The following is a 19,978-nucleotide window of genomic DNA, read 5'->3' on the forward strand; positions in this document are numbered from 1 at the left end:
AAACACGGAATTGTGAAAGCCTAGGGAATTGTGGTCTTGAGGGCAAGACTGTGTCTCTCTAGCATGTCAGTTTGGACCGCAACTCCTGGACCTATTGAGAATAAAAACAAACCCTGGTTGTTTTTTGGGAGTGTTCCCAAGCCCACCCTCCCCCCGCCCCAGCCCAGGTATTCCAAGCAGAAATAGGTCTATTAGATGCAGAATTCAGAAAACCTTTTTGCTGAGAATCCTAATCCAAAATGGTAAGTGACTGTCTTTCAACATCCTGTTGCCCATAGCAATCACTAACACTAATAGCAATCACTAATCCCAAGAAGGAAATGCATTTAGGTGAAAAGACTGAAGATAGAATTTTTTCAAGGGTAGACATCTAATTAGTGTAAACTAGCAACTGGAATGACATTGCTTGACTCAGGAACATCCTGATTTCCATCACCTTGCCCCCTCCTCTCCCAGTGAAATCCGGATTTCCCAGACTTTTGCAGAGCAGCAAGAATGCCTGCAATCAAGATTTCCTCTGCACCAAACCTTCAACTTAGTCATCCATAAAGCCACATTCTGCTTGGGAAAGCAGATGGCGAATATAGTACCATTCATTCAAGTCACCATTCATTCCAGGAGCAGGCCTTTGGCTGCTGCTAAACTCTGAAGCGTTTGCTCTGGTTAGAACGGCAGACAGGCAAGGACTGAAGGAACGAAATACCAAGGGATCCAGCTAAATCAGCTTAGCACTGGGTGGCTGCAGGGCGGCAGGGGATCAGCGTAAGCCTCTGACACATGCTGGAGGGAACATGAAGCAAAGGGAAGTGACTGCCAGTCAGGCTGCTTATTAACCCAAGGGGACGATGCACTACCTCTACTGAATAATGTGATTTTCCTGTGTGGTGCATTGTTCTACAGCAGTACTCAAGATACATTGATAGAAGCACTGACAAACACATTGTTCACTGTCTCTGAAATAAAAAGAAAAAAAATACACATAGATTAAATAGATGTCTGCGGTCGACAGTGGGGAATTACCGTGTGATCAGAACGGGAAGAAATAAACCCAACCAACCCAGAGTTTTGTTTTCTTAAGCCATCATGATTGCCTCAGCAGAATTGCCTCACTGCTTCCTTCCATCACAAAAACTACCTGGTATTTCAGGCTGGTACAGATACTAGTGCTTGATACACTCACAAAGGCCTTGTGCAAAGCTGTATGAACCCTTCTTTTCCTCCTTTGTCAGTTTCCCCATGTGTAAGAGGTTAAATAAGTTACATATTCTTACAAAATATAAAGATCAGTTTAGTTTAACTCCAGCAGACTCACACATTACCTCTTATCGGGGGAAACAAGCCCAAGTGAGGTGGGCTCTTACTTTCCTGCTAGGACCCTGAAACTCCTACAAATACTTAGGTCTTCATATCATCCTTTAGACCTTCCATTAAACCTTCAAATCATCCAGTTCTTGGACATTTTTATTATGGTGCTAAATATTTTTAGGTCTTTAAAACTGTCTTCAAAGCTTTAGTGGCTTTATAGTTGACAAGACATAAAATTAAGGTTGTACATTCAATCTCTTATCATGTAACGTATCTCATCTGAACTGCTTCCTTTGTAGGATTTACCATCCAATTTCGAGAATTCTTAATTGTAATAGTACACTTCAGCAAGACTGCAAATTAAATGCTAACCCAGTCTGCCTCAGTCAGGACAGGACTGAAAGTAAGGATTGTACAAGCTTAGCCTAATGCTTTTATAGTGAAGTGAGCAATTTTAAATAGGATTCATTTATGCCAGACTAATTTCACCTCTCTGTGCTAGGCTTATTCCTCAAATTCACTTAATGGAAAAAATCTGGTCCGTAATACAAGCGGAAAAATGAGGGCACTCTTGCAGTGCCTTTTGGGGGACTTCAGAAAGCATGCTGAAGGGCTTTAGAACCAAGACAAAAGGTCCAGAGAACACTGGCATTCCCTGCAAACAATACGGATTTCAGAGAGCTTTCCAGAAAGAACTCACTAACCCCTTCTGTAGAAACCATATCATCTAAATAAAGCAACTGGAGCCCAATGGATTGCAGTGGCCAAGGGTGATGCTTTCCTCCATGACTAACAGATCTCTTTTCCTTTCCCCAGTTCCAGCCCACCAGGTTGTTCTCTTTCTCTGGGAAAGGAGTACATGCCATCTCCACCGCTTCCTTTGTCCCCCAGCATTAGCAATTTTGATTAAGCAGCTTACAGAGCCAATTATGAGCTAAACTGGGTAGAAAATGCCTCTCATGCTCTGCAAGTCTGCAGAAGGTACTCCCTTAAAGGGGAAGAAAAAAGGCAGGGCAGCAACTGTGGGATAACCTATCTGGAGATGTACAACTTCAATCAATTTACACAGTGAAAGTTTGTTTTACAACAGCAGGTCTTGTTACTCACTCTACATTATGCATTTAACAGTTTTAGTCCTACAAAACTCTCAGCCTCAGTAAGGTCCCGTAGCAAATTAAACAGCTCATGTGCTAGTGTTGTTTCTTCTCACTTTTGCTGCCATTAGTCATTTGCTTGGATGTTCTTTTCAGTGACTAATGCACAGGCTGACCTGAAGGCCCTATCAGCCCTGGGTGAGACAAGATTGTTTCTGTGGTGTTGTACAATAGATCACATTTAGATCAATCAGCAATTTATTTTAAAAAAGCACCCCCTCCCTTTCAATTATATTTTTTAAGTGACAGTCAAATAAAAGGATGAACCAGGAAGGTTGCCTTTTGTAGGAAGAAGCAGATTCCTGGAGCTAGAAAAACTGCTAGAAACATTGACCATTCACATATTTGAAAAAAAAAAAAAAGGAAAAAAACCAAACCAAAACCCAACCGAAAAAACAAACCACCAATTTTTGCATAAGCTCACTGTATGCAGAGCTCTGTGACCTTATAACTGGAAGTTACAGAAAAGATCTTTGTAGTGTATATTAAGGAACAGCACTCAATTTCAGGTCACTTTCTGTTTTTAAATCTGCTGATTTAAAGCACCCTGACTGTATTCTTCTTCAGTAGTAATAATTCAGTTGCCAAAGAGCCAGTCGAGACTTTTAAAGTTGCCTCTGACAAGGATTTGTTCAGTGCATCAAAAGCCCCCAAATGTGGCAAAGCTAAAATTAAACCAATAACCAATTGGTCTCTTACTAACAGAATGAAACAACAACAAAAAAACCCAACAGTAGCCATTCAGCTGAGGGAATACAGCGTTAGGAATATCCAACTCAGAGGGTTCAGCAGTCCTGTCCCCAGAAGGATTTTTACTGTGTAAGAAGTGTGATCTTTTGGTTACTATGCATTCATTTTTTAATGCATTACCACCTGAAGCCTCACCCATTTTGTCCTAGGAATGCCTTGTGTATGTTCACAACAATGGAATTTTGCAACACTATGCCAGCCAAACCTTGCTCATTCTCCTATATCCAGTCTACTCTGTCTCCACCTCAGGGTTGATTCACCATCTGAAGACAACAGCTGGAGACCTACGCAGAGATTCTTTCTTCCACCAAAACCTGTGAGGAACAGCATGTGGAGGTGCTCCAATGGGACCACGTGTTGGTACGTTACGCAACTCCAACACAGGCCTTTTATAACAACATTTCTAACTGGTCATCTCAAAGGAAGGTATTTAAAGGTCTGTTTCTAACTAGACAATGAGCAGAGCTCAGACATCATGCTATTAAGGATTTAAAACCCAGATATGGACCTAGCTGCTCTTTACATTTGTTTTAATACCCAAGTTTATATTATCAGTAACAGGTGGCTAAATGTAGGCTAATCTTCTCTACAAGCTGCTGAAACATACTACAGAGTGGGATTCTAACCTGGCATTCTGAGTGACCACCTTATGAGAAGCACACCGTACAAAAGAAACCATCACAAGTCAGTCAGTGTTTAAGGAATTTTTATTAAACCAAGAATTGTATAATCCAAATTATGTTTCTTTGCTCAGCTATCAATTCTCACTGTCAACTAAAACAGTGGTGATATTCTGAGCTTTTCCACAGTAAAGAATTACAAAATTAAAGAAAGGAATGCTTTAAATTTTTGTACTGTGCTGAAAATTCTTTTCCCCCGGGTTTATAAAACATTAATTTGTATTTTTTTTATTTTACTATTTTTTTTAAATTTTAAATCAATAAGTAATCTAGGACTAGCATTCGTTATGCTAGCCCCGGCGTTGCTCTGTACATAAGCGTCAAAGTTTCCTTTCCTTTTTTTATTTATTTTATATTTTGCAATGTTTTTCTCAATATTTAATAATTTTTCCATGTTTAGATTTTTTTTTCTTCGGTGAAGCGAAGTTCTAGATTGTAGTCCCGGATCTTTCTGCAAACAAAAACAGTGGTGTTAGGTTTTAAAATTAAAGCAGCACCTTATGTTTTCTGACATGCTTTCTGCAACAGTAAGCGTGACAGTACTTTTGGCTTTCACAGTATCATTCATACTAAAGTTCTTTACCAGCAGTGTGTATCGGAGGTGTGCCCCCCCCCGCACTTTTTAAAAGACAGGCAAGTAAAGTATCCCAAGTGATACCTGATAAGACAACTAAACAGTACCCTGCACAGCATGGCCTTGGACACTGGCTACACCAGATAATTTGTTACTGTAACTGAACAGACTGCAAGTCACCTCTACTCTTGGTGCCACGTTATCAAATAACTGGCATTAGCAGTATTTTCAGTTTCCAGTTACTAAAACATCATGGAGCATATGGAGTAATGGTCTCAAAGTTTGAGCATCTTGGTTTCAGACAGACAATTTATTCAGCACTTGTTTATCTCCCATGTGAAAGCATCACCAGCAAAAAAAGGAAAAAGAAACAAGTGTGGAAAAAACATGACTCAAATTCCACATCCAAAAGGTAAGTTGCTAAAATGAAAAGATCAAGGAAAAAAAAAAATTAAGTGTTCAAATGTTAACATAAGCATCTTCAACTGATGGCTACAAATGTGGGAAGTTCATAGACAGGCAAAACCTAACTGGATGGAATAGGCTCCTACATCATCCTCAACTCCACATTTTCCCCTTTCAGAACTGTAAAGATACCACCTTTTGCATCTTCCTGTCATGCAAAATTAAGATACTAACCTCACAGAAGGCAATAAAGAAAAATCAGTATTTTAATTGACATTAAATTCACCAAAAAGATAATATGTAGTTTAGTTTTCACTTACTGTACAATTTCAGATTTCAGCAAGTATATACAAATTATAGTTTAAATAAGCTATTTAATTTCTAAGGAAAATCAAGGTTGGAGCGTCACTTTAAGCTTACTTCAATTCCACAAGTTCCTCTTCAACAACAGTATGAACAGCAGCATTTGACAGAACGGCACATTTTTGCATGCAGGCCTAGAAATAATTTCAGCTCTATGTGCTGTTAAAAACAATGCTTTGATTCCAGCTAAATATGCTAGACAAAATGTCAGTAGCATTTGCTAACCAAGAGCTACAGAACCAGACAACAGGCTTGAGCAAAAATTTGTTTACAACTGTGACCATAGCTGCTGCTTTCTGTGGCTGCAAATGACACAGAGCCTGGAAATAGGCTGCTTGTAAGGCCATGGACCAAGGACTATTGCCCCAGTCAACTGCAAAACTGTAGTGCTCAGAAAACTTACTTATTAAACGCTTGGAACCCCAGTGGGGTTATTAACTGCCTTTTGAGCAGCCTCTTTAGCTTGGTGGGCTTGTAGTACGGCTACAGCTTCATCAACCTGTTAAGTAAAAAAGAAAAATTAATAAAAGGAAGCTTGGTGATTTGGGTATATTTTAGTTAATGAAACAGTTTAAATTACACATACAAACAATGTCTGCATTGTTAAAAAGAAAAGGACAACATTAGAGTTCCAGTTCATGCTACTGTAAGTCACTGTCACCCTCTGAAAGAGGATATTCTCACTTCTTGCCCTGGGTCAGTGCTGCATTACTGCTACTACACTGCCCCAGCACAAATGCCTGTTAAATCAGTGTAGAGTTCATGGATGATAAAGCTCGTGTAAGGCAGAAACCTGCCTACCTTCGAACGAAGAGACTCAGGAGACTCGAGCATGTGGAGGAGTTCAGAGTTGTCAATCTCCAACAACATCCCAGTGATCTTGCCCGCCAGAGTAGGGTGCATGCTTTGAATGAGTGGAAATAGACGTTCACCTGCAGAGATAAAAAATTATCAGTGACAAATCAAATCTGACAAATACAGTCCAGATTTAAGGGAAAAAAACCACCTTGTTCTACTGCTAAAGCCATTTATTCCACATTTCAAGACTGATAAAAGAGTACTTGGACTGTCCCCTTCTGCTGTGTGGCATAGAGAAAGGTATCATGTACATACCTAACATCTGCTTTTGTTCTTGTGGAGGGGCAGAAGCCAACATGGAAGCAGTCAAGGGTTCCTGACCTTGCACATGGACAGCAGGCTGCAAATTAATTAAACACTGTTTAAAAATCAAATTCCAGTTCATAATTAGGTGCAGCTTCAAATATCCAATGTTCCACAACCCAGCACAAATAATGCCTACGCTGTCAGAGACATGGAAGAAATTACAACTAAGTCAATTCAATCAAATACTGCTGGTTATTGCTGTGTGATGCTGGAGATCAGTATCAATTGCTCCATTGTGGAGCAAACACAAGGAGAATTCTGACTACTGAGCAACTGGAAAACATGAAGTTACTAACACAGGATTACAAACTGTCCCAGGTGAACTTAAAACATACTTAAAATCCCAAGACTATAACTCTGCTGCCACAATGCAGAGCCTGAATTCTAGGATAGCAAAGACAACTATTAATCATAAGTGTCCCCCTCCTTGCTCTGCAAAAAACCAACAAAACAAACCCAGCAGAAGTATGGATCAATTCCTTAAATTACATACCTGCTGCATAGCAACCTGCGGCTGTGTATTAAGATGCTGCTGAGGATTACGAACACCTGCAGCATATTTGTACTGTGGTACTGTGCGTACAGATGGAGTAGCTGCAGTAGCTGCTGCTGCAGGACGTGGACCCATTGTTTGTGTTGATGTATTAGCTGAAAAAAAAACAAAAAACCAAAACGTAATGCCATATATGAATAATTCCTTTTTTAATCTAGCTTACACTGTACGAGTTACAAAAAAAAACCCCAAACACGCCCAAATGGAATAATCAATTTAGGTATTATATTATAGATTCATCTCAGTAGTTTTGTCAACTGTCACATCACTGGTCTTATCTGAAGGCTGAAAGCTCAAAATGTCCTGGATGTTACTTTCCAGTCACTTCACTAATTAATTGCTTTTCTTACATGCTATTGAAAAAAGATCTGTAAGAAAACATTCACTTTGGTTGAGTATTATTTTAATTCCATTCTAATCTCCAAGGACACTTGATTTCCTGATCACATTATGTCCATAGTTATCATAAAAAAAAGACACTTTCATGAAGTACAATAGCTAAAAAGTACTACCACCTAATACATTCTGAGACAATTAAGACTCCATTACAATCAATTCCAGTTCACTCAGTGATGTGCAGATTCTGCACACATGACACTGGTTCAGAGTATTCTTTGACAAAATAATAAGAGCTGAAATCTTCTCATGCCAGTATTTCCACACGCAACCTATTATTACAATTGCCACAACAATGTTTAGAAATGGCAGAAGCTGTTATACAGTATTATTAAAATGCACACTAAAAGAAGAAATGCTTCATGCTAAAGAAATGGGATCACAGCAGGAGTCTTTGCTGGGACAATATTTACAGTAGCTACTAGAAGGTGACACTAGCATAAAGTTTGCATAAGTGAACGTACCAACACGCTGTGTTGACATGACTCGTGGAACCTGGGAAGAAGCTGGTCTCATGGTACTAAATGGTGGTCTGGGTGCTGCTGGGCGGATAGCACCAGGCATGTTCTGGAATGCTATGTTTTAGAGAAAACATATCAAGTTACATGCTGAAACACTGAGTGGTGGTAATACCACTAACACGACAAAGAGAAGACTGATACTGTAATGCCCTGAAAATCTATTCAAAAGTGCAAAGCTAAATGCTATGGAGTTTACCGCGATCACTACAAAAATGTAAAGAAGCGACTTACGATGAGGTCTGGCACCCTGAGCAGTCCAGCGAGGACTAGGTCTAGCAAGTTGAGCGAGTTGATTAGTAGGGTAGTATGCAGCACGGTTCTGAGTCTGCCAAATATAAAAACATTGTGAAACTTTGTTATCTTTGAACAGCATTCTGAACAGTCCATCACCTTTCTGCTATGAAATTAGAATGCTGAAATTATGGACACACGGTAATAGTTATATTTACTGTTAAATCAAACAGATTTTACACATGGTACAAAACATTGAGTTGCTCATCTCTATGCATACCTGTGGGATAGCTGCCATGAAGTAACCTGAAGGAGGTGCTGGCTGGTATGGGTTGATGACAGGATTTGGTACTGCTCTTACACTTGCCATTCTCTGCATATACTGGTTGGTGAGATGAGCCTGGCGCTCTTCTTTACGCTGGGCTAGAGCTACATATAGCGGTTTAGTAGCCACAATTCTACCATTCATTTCTGTGACAGCTTTGGTGGCTTCTTCGGGTGATGAAAAGCAGACAAACCCAAATCCTTTGCTGCGGCCACCTTCCATCATGACCTGTCAGTACAAAATTGAGTTTTAAAACAAGAGGATGTTGTATCTACTCAACTGGCACGAGTTTCTTTTTTCAGCTTACTGGAAGTGAGCCCACAGGTTTGTTTGACTGAATTGATTCACAAAAAGAAATAGAATTACTTAATTAATAGCTATTTACTGAATACAAATGCAAATCTCAGTTAAGTAATAATGAGCACATTATCACACTGAAAAGATGTCATTTGTCTCACATTACTAACAGTACTCAGTTTATTTCAAGAAAGGATGATCATATGTGTTTCACCTGAGTTGTACAATAATCCAGAAAGCAGATGTGTACAGAGCAGTGACAAGCAACTGGGTCACATTTGTTAGTCAATGAAATAAATGGCTCTTTGGTGAAGGATCATGGTTCATTCTCACAGAAAGGATAAGCACAAGCTGTAAACTTTACCTTGGCACTAGTGATTGTACCAAATGGGGAGAATTCTTTTCGAAGACGCTCATCATCAATCCCATCGTCGAGATTTTTCACGTAAAGGTTTACACCCTAAAAAAAAAAAAAAAAAGGCAAATTATTTTTGAAAGTAAATGGTCTGTGTAAGTCTAAAAATATAATAGAATGAAGTTAGTCCTCTTGAATTAAAACTGAACCTGGTATCTGGTGATCCTGTCCTGCTTCATTTGTTCAAACTTGCGCTTCAGCTCCGTCTGTCTTTCCACCTTTTTCTGGGCCCGGCCAACATAGATTTGTTTTCCGTTGAGCTCTTTCCCATTCATCTCATCTACAGCCTTCATGAATAAACAAAAGGTTAGCAGTGCTTTGCATTCCAAGGCTTGTCAGGTATACAAAAGAAAAATGTAATTCAAATATAAAAAGTTACATAAGGATTCCAGAAAAAAAAGAGCAAATCCATCTAAACGATCACTAGCTGAAACAAAATAACCCAAGACCCCCTGCTTAAAGTAAAATGGAAATTGTTTTCTGAACGTGCTTCTGCCCAGTTAAAGTCACAGGTATGCAAAAAACCTTTCTTATATGAAATTGTGGAAACAAAACCAAACAAATCAAAGCACATACTGAAGAACTATTTCTCCAGCATGATCTTGCTAAAGGCAGAGAAAAGAACCCAAACTGGGTTGAAAAGCTGTAATTCACACAACCTGACTTCTCTTTTTAAAAGTAACATCTGAAACTGTAGTATCTACCAGATTTTCTTATACTGTATGTTAAGTTACAGCTGGCATATATGTGGGGTTTTTTTTTCCCCAATTTTTCATCTCTCATTAAAGACAAACCTAAAGAGCATGAAAATACAAACTTTTCTTCTTTATGCTGTTTTGAATTACAACTATTAAGATGTGAAAACTCCGGTAGATTTATTCAATTAATTTAAAACCAGAAGTCACCAGTTCATTGTATACCTTCATGATCAAAGCAAATAAACATGTATTTACTGAGATATTAGAACGTTCTTGAAAACACCAAACATGTGATTCTGGCTACTCTAAGAGAAACAATTCATTGATGAATGTATGCAAGCCTGAACAATGTAGATGTAAGGCAGACAGGATTTGTTCTAATCTCTTGCTTGTACACTTTCAGTACTGACAAATCACCAAAATGCCTTTTGAAAAGAAAACTTTGTTGCCCTCATTTGTCCTGTGCTGAGTTTCTCTCTTGATGCTATGTCCCCACTGCCACAGTCAACTGACACATCAAAGCAACCAGCTGACAAAGAATGAAGTTCTACAGCATACCAGTACATTACTGACACATACACACATTAAGAGGGTCCCTCTTCCAAAGTTACTCTTCAGAGTAAAAGCAATATCACAGGGCTCTGATTGTTTTCTTACAGCTGTGCCAAACATGCTCCACAAAACTAATAGCTTTCTTGCTGACTTTGCAGTGCTGAAGTCTGAAAACACAATCCTTTCTGCCTTGCACAAATGTTTTGTGCAACCAAACTGCATCCAATGATTCATCTGGGTTTTGCTGAGATGTAATAATTTACTACGCTTGTATGTTGCACAGCATGACAGAGTCCAAATCTCACTGACACCTTGAAGCCCAGCTACAACAGGTTATTAAATTACTAAAGATTGCCCATTTCTACATTAATTCCAAATGTCTCAGAGTATCTTTACTTAATACGCTCCTCAAATCCACCGACATTTACTCAGAAGAAAGCACTCTAAATGACAGAAACTATGCTAAGTAATTTAGGGAGCAGACACCTGTTTCTTGCAGTGTCCTTCAACAACTAAAAACCCTTGTCAAATTTACAAGATTTCAAATCACTCAATGAAGCATATTATTTAGATCTCAGGCATAGAATTCCTAAAATGAAGTCCAAAAGCTTACTTTTTGGGCATCTTCATGTCTTTCAAAACTAACGAAGCCAAAGCCTTTGGATTTTCCACTCTCATCGGTCATAACTTTCACACTCAGGGCAGGGCCTAAAAAGATAATTAAATACTTATGCTTTGTACACAGAGTGTATTCTCTTCATGTTTTGAACATCCTGTTTAGAAGTATTAATATTTAGCTTGTTTTGCTTGTATCACAAAGCATTCTTGCACCAATAATAATATCCAGTAAACATTACCCATTAATGTAAAACTGCTCATTTGCCCTGACGCTGAACTTCAGCCATTATGGCTGATGTCAGCCATGCTGAGTTTCTTTCCTACTGTAATATCAAGTAAAATGGGGTGGGAATGTCACTTCAAAGGGAATGAAATTGTTTTCCACATAAAAAATTACAACATTCAAAAAGCATTAGTGCTTCCATCCTTTGAAACAAGTATTGAAAGCCAGAGCAGAGGCCTTTCCATTAGGTGTGTACTTCACTGTTTATCCCGGTGAAAGGCCATCTCAGTTTAGCAACTGCAAACCTTCGAAAAATAGCAGTTCACAGACTCAATTTAGACAGATAAGGCAGCTAAATTCACTACTATTTTAACTACAGGTACTTTAAGTAGTGGAAAGGAATTCCCTGTAAATGCTGCCTAGGGCCACTATAGAATATCCCACATACAAGGCTTTGTCTTGCTTTACAAGATATCCACTGGAGAACAGCAAAAGCATAGAGGAAATAAAACACAAAATCCAAACCAAAATTAACCCACACATGGCTGAAAATAAAATACATGTGTCCTATAAATCAGTATAAAAATCTTTAACGAAGGAGCAGTTCGCCATTTCCTGTTTTGATGGTGACACATCATATATATTTCTAGATCATGATCACATGCCTGCCGTAATTTTTCCTCGTGCATAACTGAGGATCAAGACAGAACCAAATAGCTTGCCAAAGGAAAAGCTCCTTATAATTTCACTTAAGGTGAACCACTGCAATGCAACTGAGTAATGAAAACAGAGATACTAAGTCTGCAGGTCAATGAAAGCAATAGCAAACTCACTTGTCATGTACCCTGTAGTGAATAGCATCTATCTGTACTAAAACAGAACACACTTCTAATTTGCAGCTTAAAAAAATTTTTAAAAACCTATTAAAAAGACTATTTAGACACATTATTTTCAGATTACCAGAAACAATTCTGATGACATTATTGTATGTGTTATTCTACCTATTTTAAATTCTGCAGTGGATGTTACTGCACTTTGAATCTGAAATTAGAAGTACCAACTTTTCAGTACTTTTTAAAATCGACATCAGCCAGCCAGCTGATTCCTTCTATTACAAGGCACTGTACAGATAAGATATGAGACATAAGCTGAAGCTCAGTCATGTCTAAATAAACTTAAACTTTAAGACATTACCAAACTTGCCAAAGAGTTCCTTAAGTCTCTCATCATCCATGTCTTCTCCAAAATTCTTGATGTAAACATTGGTGAATTCCTTTGCTCTGGCTCCAAGCTCTGCCTCACGTTCCTTGCGGGATTTAAACCTTCCAACAAATCTAGTTGCAGGAGAACAGAATAATGTAGATTAAAGCAAGTCTGTCAAGGTTTAAAAATTTACTTTAATCGTCTGGCATCATACTTTATTCTTGAAAAGTTTCATGAACTATAGGCATGAAATTCTCTAGATAAAATATTTACAACAAAACTCTATCAGAAAAACAATGTCACCATCCTTTGCCACATCCGTGTACTTATCAGAATTACTAGCGTAAAAATGCTTTTCCAGCTGTTGGCGAGATCGTTCACTCTTATAAAACAGACTTTGCCAACAGGAGCTGGACAATGGGAAAGAGTACTAGTAGTGGCTAAACAGAAATTCTAGATATCAGCATAATCCCTTGGCCATATTAAAAACTTGGCAGCCTTAAAGCAGTTACTATTTGCCAATCCAGTTTTTAAGCAAGGGATATTTAGCTAACCTCCCCCACTTCCTTACACACCTTTCCAGTCTATATCAAAGCAAGACTTTTTTTTTAAGTAGGCATAGAGAAATAAATAGTTCAACTTGTTCTTTAGTCAAATACCATTGCAAATTGGCAGGGAACACCAAAGGTCAATTCATACCATCAGAGAAAGAACAGAAGCAGGCCACACCACTCTATGAGCCAGGGAACTACTGAATATATAACTATATGCTGACCTTTTTTTACCAATTTTAAAAGACTGTATAAAGATGGAAGCTGAGTAAAAATATCCATAGTACACCAGTCAAACACAGACTAAGCGGGAAAACTGAAGTTCCAAAATATGTATCTATGTTCTCTCCTTGTTTATGGCTTGATCCAGCCACCTCTACATGTAAAAATAATCCATGATGGCAAGCTGATGCTGATTTCTGTTATCCTTTTTCCAACCTTTCTTAAGTATTTACAGAGCTATTCTACTGCAACTATACCAAATACTATAGCAAATCCCTTAGGCATAGCTGTGAGGCACTCTTGCCCCCTCCAAGCCTGTGTATTACTAACAAAGCAGTCAAATAACTTTTTTCCTACAGTATACAACAGTGATGCTATTTAAAACATTATGTTTCTGTAAGTTTTATTTTCTACTCCTATTTCCTGGATAGGCCTATTAACAGACATTCATATAAAAACATCAGTGTAATCCGACCGCTATTCAGGACTGAGTAACACTAGAGTTTCATCCAAAAAATGGATAATGTACCTATCGCACAACTCTTATAAAGGAAGTATTATTCAGAATACCCAATGGACTGTATTTTATCTCAGACCAGCAAAATCAGAAAACCAAAGAAGTTCCCAAATCCTCATTACAGCACTGGCTTGTAACACAACAATATTTTTCCTCCGAGTCCTTTATTAGCCTTTTCTGAACTTTATTCTGGCTTTAGAATAGGCAGGTGGTAAAATTCGTAGTATACCTAGCACTAAAATACTAACTCCACTTTAAAATTAGACATTTTTAGAACAACCTGTCTTTTCTAGGTAAGCTTTAAATAGCTGTCTGCTGTATAATGAATTTCAGTCTGTTGATCCCCAGCTACATATTTATGTACTTACACTTTGCGGTCGTTAAGCAGCATACCATTCATTTTTTCAATAGCTCTTTCTGCAGCTTCTTGTGTCTCAAAATGTACAAATCCATAACCCTTGGATCCATTTTCATCACATACCACCTGTGAGAGAAAAACCCTGTTGTAATACCCAGCATAAATTGAGGAGTTTTTTGTGTCAAACCATTAAACAAACCAATAATTTTCTACTAACCTTACAAGATAGGATGTTTCCAAAAGCAGAAAATGTGTCATACAAAGCTTTGTTATCAATTGATTTGTCCAAGTTTTTGATGAAGATATTTCCTACACCACTTTTGCGTAGAGATGGATCGCGCTGAGACCACATGATGCGCACAGGTTTGCCTTTAATGACATCAAAGTTCATGGTATCCAAAGCTCGTTCAGCTGGAAAAACGTCATGGAAATTAGTAGGAAACGCTAAAATTATCTTAACAAACACACAAATAGCATTCAAAGTACAATTCGTCATAACATTTTTATTATTTGAAGTCCAGCAACAGCAACAAGTTCCAAACCCAAATCTCCAATGTAAATAAAAACCCCTCTGTTCTATGCAAATGAAAACTGGCAAAAACTTCTCAGCAAAAGCTGCACTTAAGAGATAGGAAAGAGGACAAGTCAGCTGAACAAACAGCCTTAAGTCACCTAAAGGATTGGACCCCACTACGAAAAATGGTTTGGCGACAGGAGAAAATGTATCAAGTGATACAGAAGGAAAAGTTTTAACATTTGTTAAAATCAGCTGGCTGCTCCTATATCAGGTAGATTATTTTTTTTTTTTTTTTTTTTTTTGCAAACACTACCATAAGAATCCTAAATCACCAATACCCTAAACTGACCAAATTTTTTGCTAGGTATAGTTCAAGCCTGGTTCAGGCAGCTGTTCCACACAATTCCTTCCTTAGTGACAAAAAAGATCTGTGAAGGACTTCCAGGCAAGGGACAAAGAGATTTAAAATTAGCACTTAGATGATGAAATCCATACTAGACAAATGAAGGAGCAAACATTGAAACAGCAAAACAAAGTGACATAAACCAGGTTTTGTTACTCCAATGGAGCGGTTTTTCCAGTAGAACTTCATAACTAACTTTTCAAAGCCTGAATTTAACATCTCAGTGTATTTAGATAGGGAAGTATCAAGACTTCTTCAGTTTTCATGCCCTTCAAAGCAACAAGGCATGCCTGTGATGTTTTAAGTGAACAAGGTGTTTAAGCAAGAAAAAGGAACAGTTCTCAAGTATGGCATACATACTTCATGATACCCTACATTAGCTCCTTTTTGTTATTGTTCTTGTATGTCTCAAAGAACACTGAAAAAAGTCCCAAAAAATACCTGAAGTCACATCCACTGGTACTAATTCACTTCACTGCAATTTACATATAGTAGAGCAATGCCAATATTAACAAGACTGAAATCAGTTTAGTACTAGCTTCAAAACTGTAACCATGTCAGTTGATTGCTTTTCTTACAAGAAGTCCCTTCAAGGGCAAACCAAGTTGTGAAAACTTTTATGTTTTTGTTACTTTAGCTATATTGTTGGAGATCATGGCCAAAGAAAATTTGCAACCAGCCTCTAGTTCAGCAGACCGACCATGTTTTACATCCTTTCTTGCCACATTTTCAGATTACAAGTGAGTTTGAAGATTATATTATCTGAAAGACATCTGTAGAACTTAGCAAGACAGACTTGTAACATTTTCTTGTACAAAAAAAAAATAATCTACATATTCACGTGACAGTAGCAAGTCAACAACCGATTTAAGCTGAAGCCACGAAAAATAGACTGCCTGAAGCCAGTCTTTTAAATAACTTAAAGCTTTCATAAACTTTAATATAAACTAAACAGGAGAAAAAAGACAACCCAAATACTGATAATGAGAAATAAAAAGCACTGGAACACTTTACATTACAAAAGAGAAAAAAAAAAACCAAAACAATATAAAAAACAACAACTGTGGATATCAGACTGGCCACAGTAGAAACATCTAATGCTTTGGTATCACCCTGGAAGTCATGAGAATTATTACTGCCAGCACCAGCAAAAGTGCCAGCAACAAACAGTTCATTATTTCCAGAAGTAGTAACTGAACTTCCTTTACTAGAAAAAAAGGCTTTTCTAATTCATGCTAATTGATTCTAGAATAATCCTGAAACTCCTCAAAAACGTGTGTGCCTGGTCACATTTCACAAACATCTGAATCCAAGGGGGTCCACACACAGGCCTTCACAAACTTCACTGCTCTGAACAACTAGTGAACACCTCTCATAGAGTCATGTAATTTCTCCATAAAGACAAGGACAGCATGGAAACTGTCAGCAGCTCTCTTCATCTGTTCCATGGAGTAGAACTGTAAGAAATTTAAAGTTTCTGCTTAGCTAACACCACACTGTCACTCCACACTAGATTTTAAAACATTACTAGAATACATCTGCAACCAGATATAAGCTACTCTCAGTAAAATTCACAACTAGTAAAACTGGCTTACTTTGATTACATTTCAGCCCTAAAAGGCTGGGCACTGGTTTGCAGGAAGCAATTCCCCACAGCAGTTAACTTGTTACCAAGTGGACACACCTACCCATGCTGTACTTCTGCTGATTCTGCTGGAGCTTTTATTGAATGAGTCACCAGTTCCCATTTTAGTTGTGAGCAACTGGACAGTCCACTTTAGGAACAATTTCAAAATCAAATGGAATATACACTTAATTCTAAGCTGTGCTAAATGTACATAGCAATAGTAATTAAAAAATAAACCTCTGGAAACATAATAATTCAAAAAATCTGAAGGGAGAAGTACAGTTTCAGATTACCCAAGTTTAGTGATTAAGCAAGAGTGCCTGGGTTTTATGCTGGACTATGACTCAAATTCAGAAAAGTCACAACTATGAAACATGTGCATACCTCACAAATGTGTAATCAGGCCTAATTAGTTTTTTGAAGAGCTCTGAGATGCCCAGTTTGCAGACAGCTGGTAATGTCAAACGCACCTTCAAAGATGTTTTCAGAACACAAGCTAGTTGTTACTGGGTGTTTAATAAGCACAGCCTGAGATGTAGCTAAGAATAGGCTAAACCAAGAAAATACAGCCAGTTTGGAATCAAAATGAAACCAGTATTACTGTAAGAATAACCATTCATCCTCAGAGCTACTATTTCAAAGCTTCAGTAAACAGAATGTTCCATGAAAAAAAAAATCAGCAAATACTTTCTAGGTATTTGCCAAGAACATAAAATTCTAAAAATGTTGCAGAAGTATAATTACACAATATCATTTATTTTAAACAAGTGCAGATACATAACAGATGCAAGTTGATACATATGGGAAATACTTGTAGTTGAACTGGACTATGTGCAGAATAAAACGTGTGTGTTTCCCAAAGTCTGAAAAATGCTTATAATATTTAAAGTAGCAGCACTTTCACAAGAGACACCATCTCAACCTCTGAATGCAAGTCTACTGCTCAGGTTAAAAAGCTGTATTTGTTCCCACGCTCGACAAATGGCAAACTAAGTCATAAGATGTAGGGCTGAACAGGCTGCTCAACTAATGGACACGACAGAGTGGGCCCTTACAGAGTTCTGTTATTACTAAGGAGACGAAACATTTGAATCACCTTCAACTTCTGCCTTGACATTATCACATCACAGTACTAAACTGTGCTAACTCCTTATTTTCCTTTTTGAGAGTAAACTGTACTATAGGCTTTACCAAATATAAGCAAAGAATGTTAAAACAAGCATTCAAATAATCTCATTCTGAACAATGGCTGAATAAATTAAAAGCTCTCTGAAGTGAGAAAGCTGATAATAACTGAAATATCTGCCTTATTAAAAACATGAGACGGTAATTTTTACTACCTACATACAGATATCATTGGTACACCAAAGTCTGATCTGATAACGGCCATATCTTTTCAAAGTCAGTTAATCTAATTGCTTGAAAAGTTTGTAATGCAAATCTCTCACTTTCATATGCTTAAAAAAAAATAATATAAAACTGTTTACTAAACTGTACTTGAAATAAAGTACAGTCTCGCTGGCTGAATTATTTTTTTTTTCTTATTGGACTCCACAAAACTTAGAACTGGCCCCATTTCATTCTTTTATCGAAATACCCTCCAAGGGAGCAAGCTGGTTTGCCAAACTCAGCACAAACACGACCAGACTACATGGAAAGTTTCTTTACTGACATACCTTTAGAGAACCATTAACACATTTGTGTCAAGCAAGTTTAACAAAAACACGACTTGGGAAACACAATGCCAGAGAGCTGGCTGCAAAGATAACAGATCAGAACACAATTTGTTACAGGAAGAGTGCAGCAAGGAGACCCAAGTAATTTCATGCCGTCCCTACACGTGACAGCTCTGCCATGGTGTTTTAACGTATTGCTTCAGCCTGGGCTTTGACTGGACGCCTGTGAAACCACCAAGCGATCCCGGTCCGTCCTACTTCCTTCTTCTGGCCCCTTAATCACGCACACACACCCAGCTCCTGCGTGCTTATTAGAAGGTGCTAATGACTATGATATTTTCTCTGAGCTAGCCTTCATCTCCGAGTCCTGCTGCGGCCGCGCACGGACGTGCCAACCTGTGGAAAAGCCGCCTGCACACCGCCGCCCCCCGGCCTCCCCGCGGCCGCCCACCCGAGGCAGCTCCTCCAGGCCCCAGGCTTGCGGCGGGGGCGCCCGGGCCCGACCCCGGGACCCGCCTCGGCTTTCGGTTCCCGGCGCGGAGGCGCCTCCCTCCCCGCTCCGCCGCCACGAGGCGCGGGCGGCCCCAGGCCGCGTGTCAGCAGCGGCGGCCCCGCCGCAAACTTCCCCCCGCGCGGAGACAAGTTCGGCCGCGTCCCGGCAGCAGCGGCGCCGGCCCCGAGAGGGCAAAATGGATACGGGGCGGCGGCGGCAGAGGCCGGGGAGGCGGCCGCGCCGAGCCCTGGTGGGGGCGGGGGAGGAACATGGCTCCCGCCCCAGCTCACCCCTCACGCCGCCTCGCCCGCCGACCCCCCGTTCTTCCCTCCCTCCCTCCCCCGCGGCCCGGCCCCAGCCCCTCACCGTCGGCGGGCTGCTGGAAGTTGACATAGGCGTAGCCGAGGGACCGGCGGGTGATCATGTCCCTGCAGACGCGGATGGAGAGGATGGGCCCGGCGGGGCTGAACTTCTCGTAGAGCATGGCCTCCGTCACGTCGGGGTGCAGGTCCCCCACGTAGAGGGAGGCCATGGGGTAGCTGGGGGCGCTGGGGTTCATCCTGCCGCCGTCTCCCGGCACGGGAGGGCAAAGGGAGGGCGCTGACGAGGCGAGGAGGCCGCGACGGCCCGGCGGTCCGTGAGGGCAGCGGCCGGCGGTGGCGGCGCGGGGCGGGGGGCACGCCGGAGGCGGATCCGAAACTTAACGGCTGCGGGAGGCGGCTGCGGGGGCGCGGGGTCGGGCTCACTCTGTGCCGGGCCTGGCGGAGCTGGCGGCGGCTGCTGGTCTCGGCGGGGTCGGGCTCGCTCTGTGTCTCCTCTCGGCTGCGCCGGGTCCGGGGGCTTCGCTTCACCGGGTTATTTTATATCAAACCGGCCGGTTGCAGAAGGTTGACGGGAGGTGGAAGAAGGGAGGATTTTTTTTTAAGGTTTTTTAGGATTTTTGGATTTTTTTTGGCTTTTTTATATTTTTAGTAATAAATGGTGCGGCGGGGCCGGGCCGGCGTGTCCGGTTGTCCGGAGCACACGCACTGCGCACACAGCTCCGACGGCGGCCGGGGGACAAGGGGGAGGCCGCCGCCCCGGCCGCGCACTATATATACCCGCCCCGCCCCCACCCGCCCCCACCGCTCCGCACGCCACGCACCGAGCGCGCGCACCGCGCAGGCGCCGCCGCGGGGGAGGGCGGA

General features: G+C 40.3%; 1 protein-coding gene across 2 annotated transcripts; it reads right to left on the reverse strand.

The window, feature by feature from the left end:
• Positions 1–3,898: 3,898 nt before the first annotated feature.
• On the reverse strand, positions 3,899–19,904 carry PABPC1 (poly(A) binding protein cytoplasmic 1). Of its 2 annotated transcripts, none has more exons than XM_065054123.1 (15): positions 19,158–19,904; positions 14,293–14,486; positions 14,086–14,201; positions 12,428–12,558; positions 10,997–11,091; positions 9,283–9,420; positions 9,083–9,178; positions 8,377–8,649; positions 8,097–8,190; positions 7,809–7,919; positions 6,889–7,043; positions 6,345–6,429; positions 6,033–6,163; positions 5,635–5,730; positions 3,899–4,340 (listed from the first exon to the last, which is right to left on the reverse strand). In XM_065054123.1, exons 1-14 carry the CDS (start codon positions 19,348–19,350, stop codon positions 5,638–5,640), a joined length of 1,905 nt encoding a protein of 634 aa, XP_064910195.1. In that variant the 5' UTR covers positions 19,351–19,904; the 3' UTR covers positions 3,899–4,340; positions 5,635–5,637. The 2 variants fall into 2 exon arrangements, with proteins under 2 accessions (XP_064910195.1, XP_064910194.1); XM_065054122.1 differs by having other exon boundaries at positions 12,419–12,558.
• Between the last annotated feature and the right edge of the window lie 74 nt (positions 19,905–19,978).

This window comes from Columba livia, chromosome 2 (genome assembly GCF_036013475.1).
Source record: "Columba livia isolate bColLiv1 breed racing homer chromosome 2, bColLiv1.pat.W.v2, whole genome shotgun sequence".
NCBI lineage: Eukaryota > Metazoa > Chordata > Aves > Columbiformes > Columbidae > Columba > Columba livia.

What these genes read in the sequence shown, in the direction of transcription:
- PABPC1 (XM_065054122.1), bottom strand. Translation starts at nt 19,350, where the DNA reads ATGAACCCCAGCGCCCCCAGCTACCCCATGGCCTCCCTCTACGTGGGG. An exon ending in TCATGGCAGCTATCCCACAG is followed by an intron (nt 8,191 to 8,376) that starts GTATGCATAGAG and finishes TATATTTGGCAG; the next exon opens with ACTCAGAACCGTGCTGCATA. An exon ending in CGCAGGTTGCTATGCAGCAG is followed by an intron (nt 6,430 to 6,888) that starts GTATGTAATTTA and finishes ATTAATTTGCAG; the next exon opens with CCTGCTGTCCATGTGCAAGG.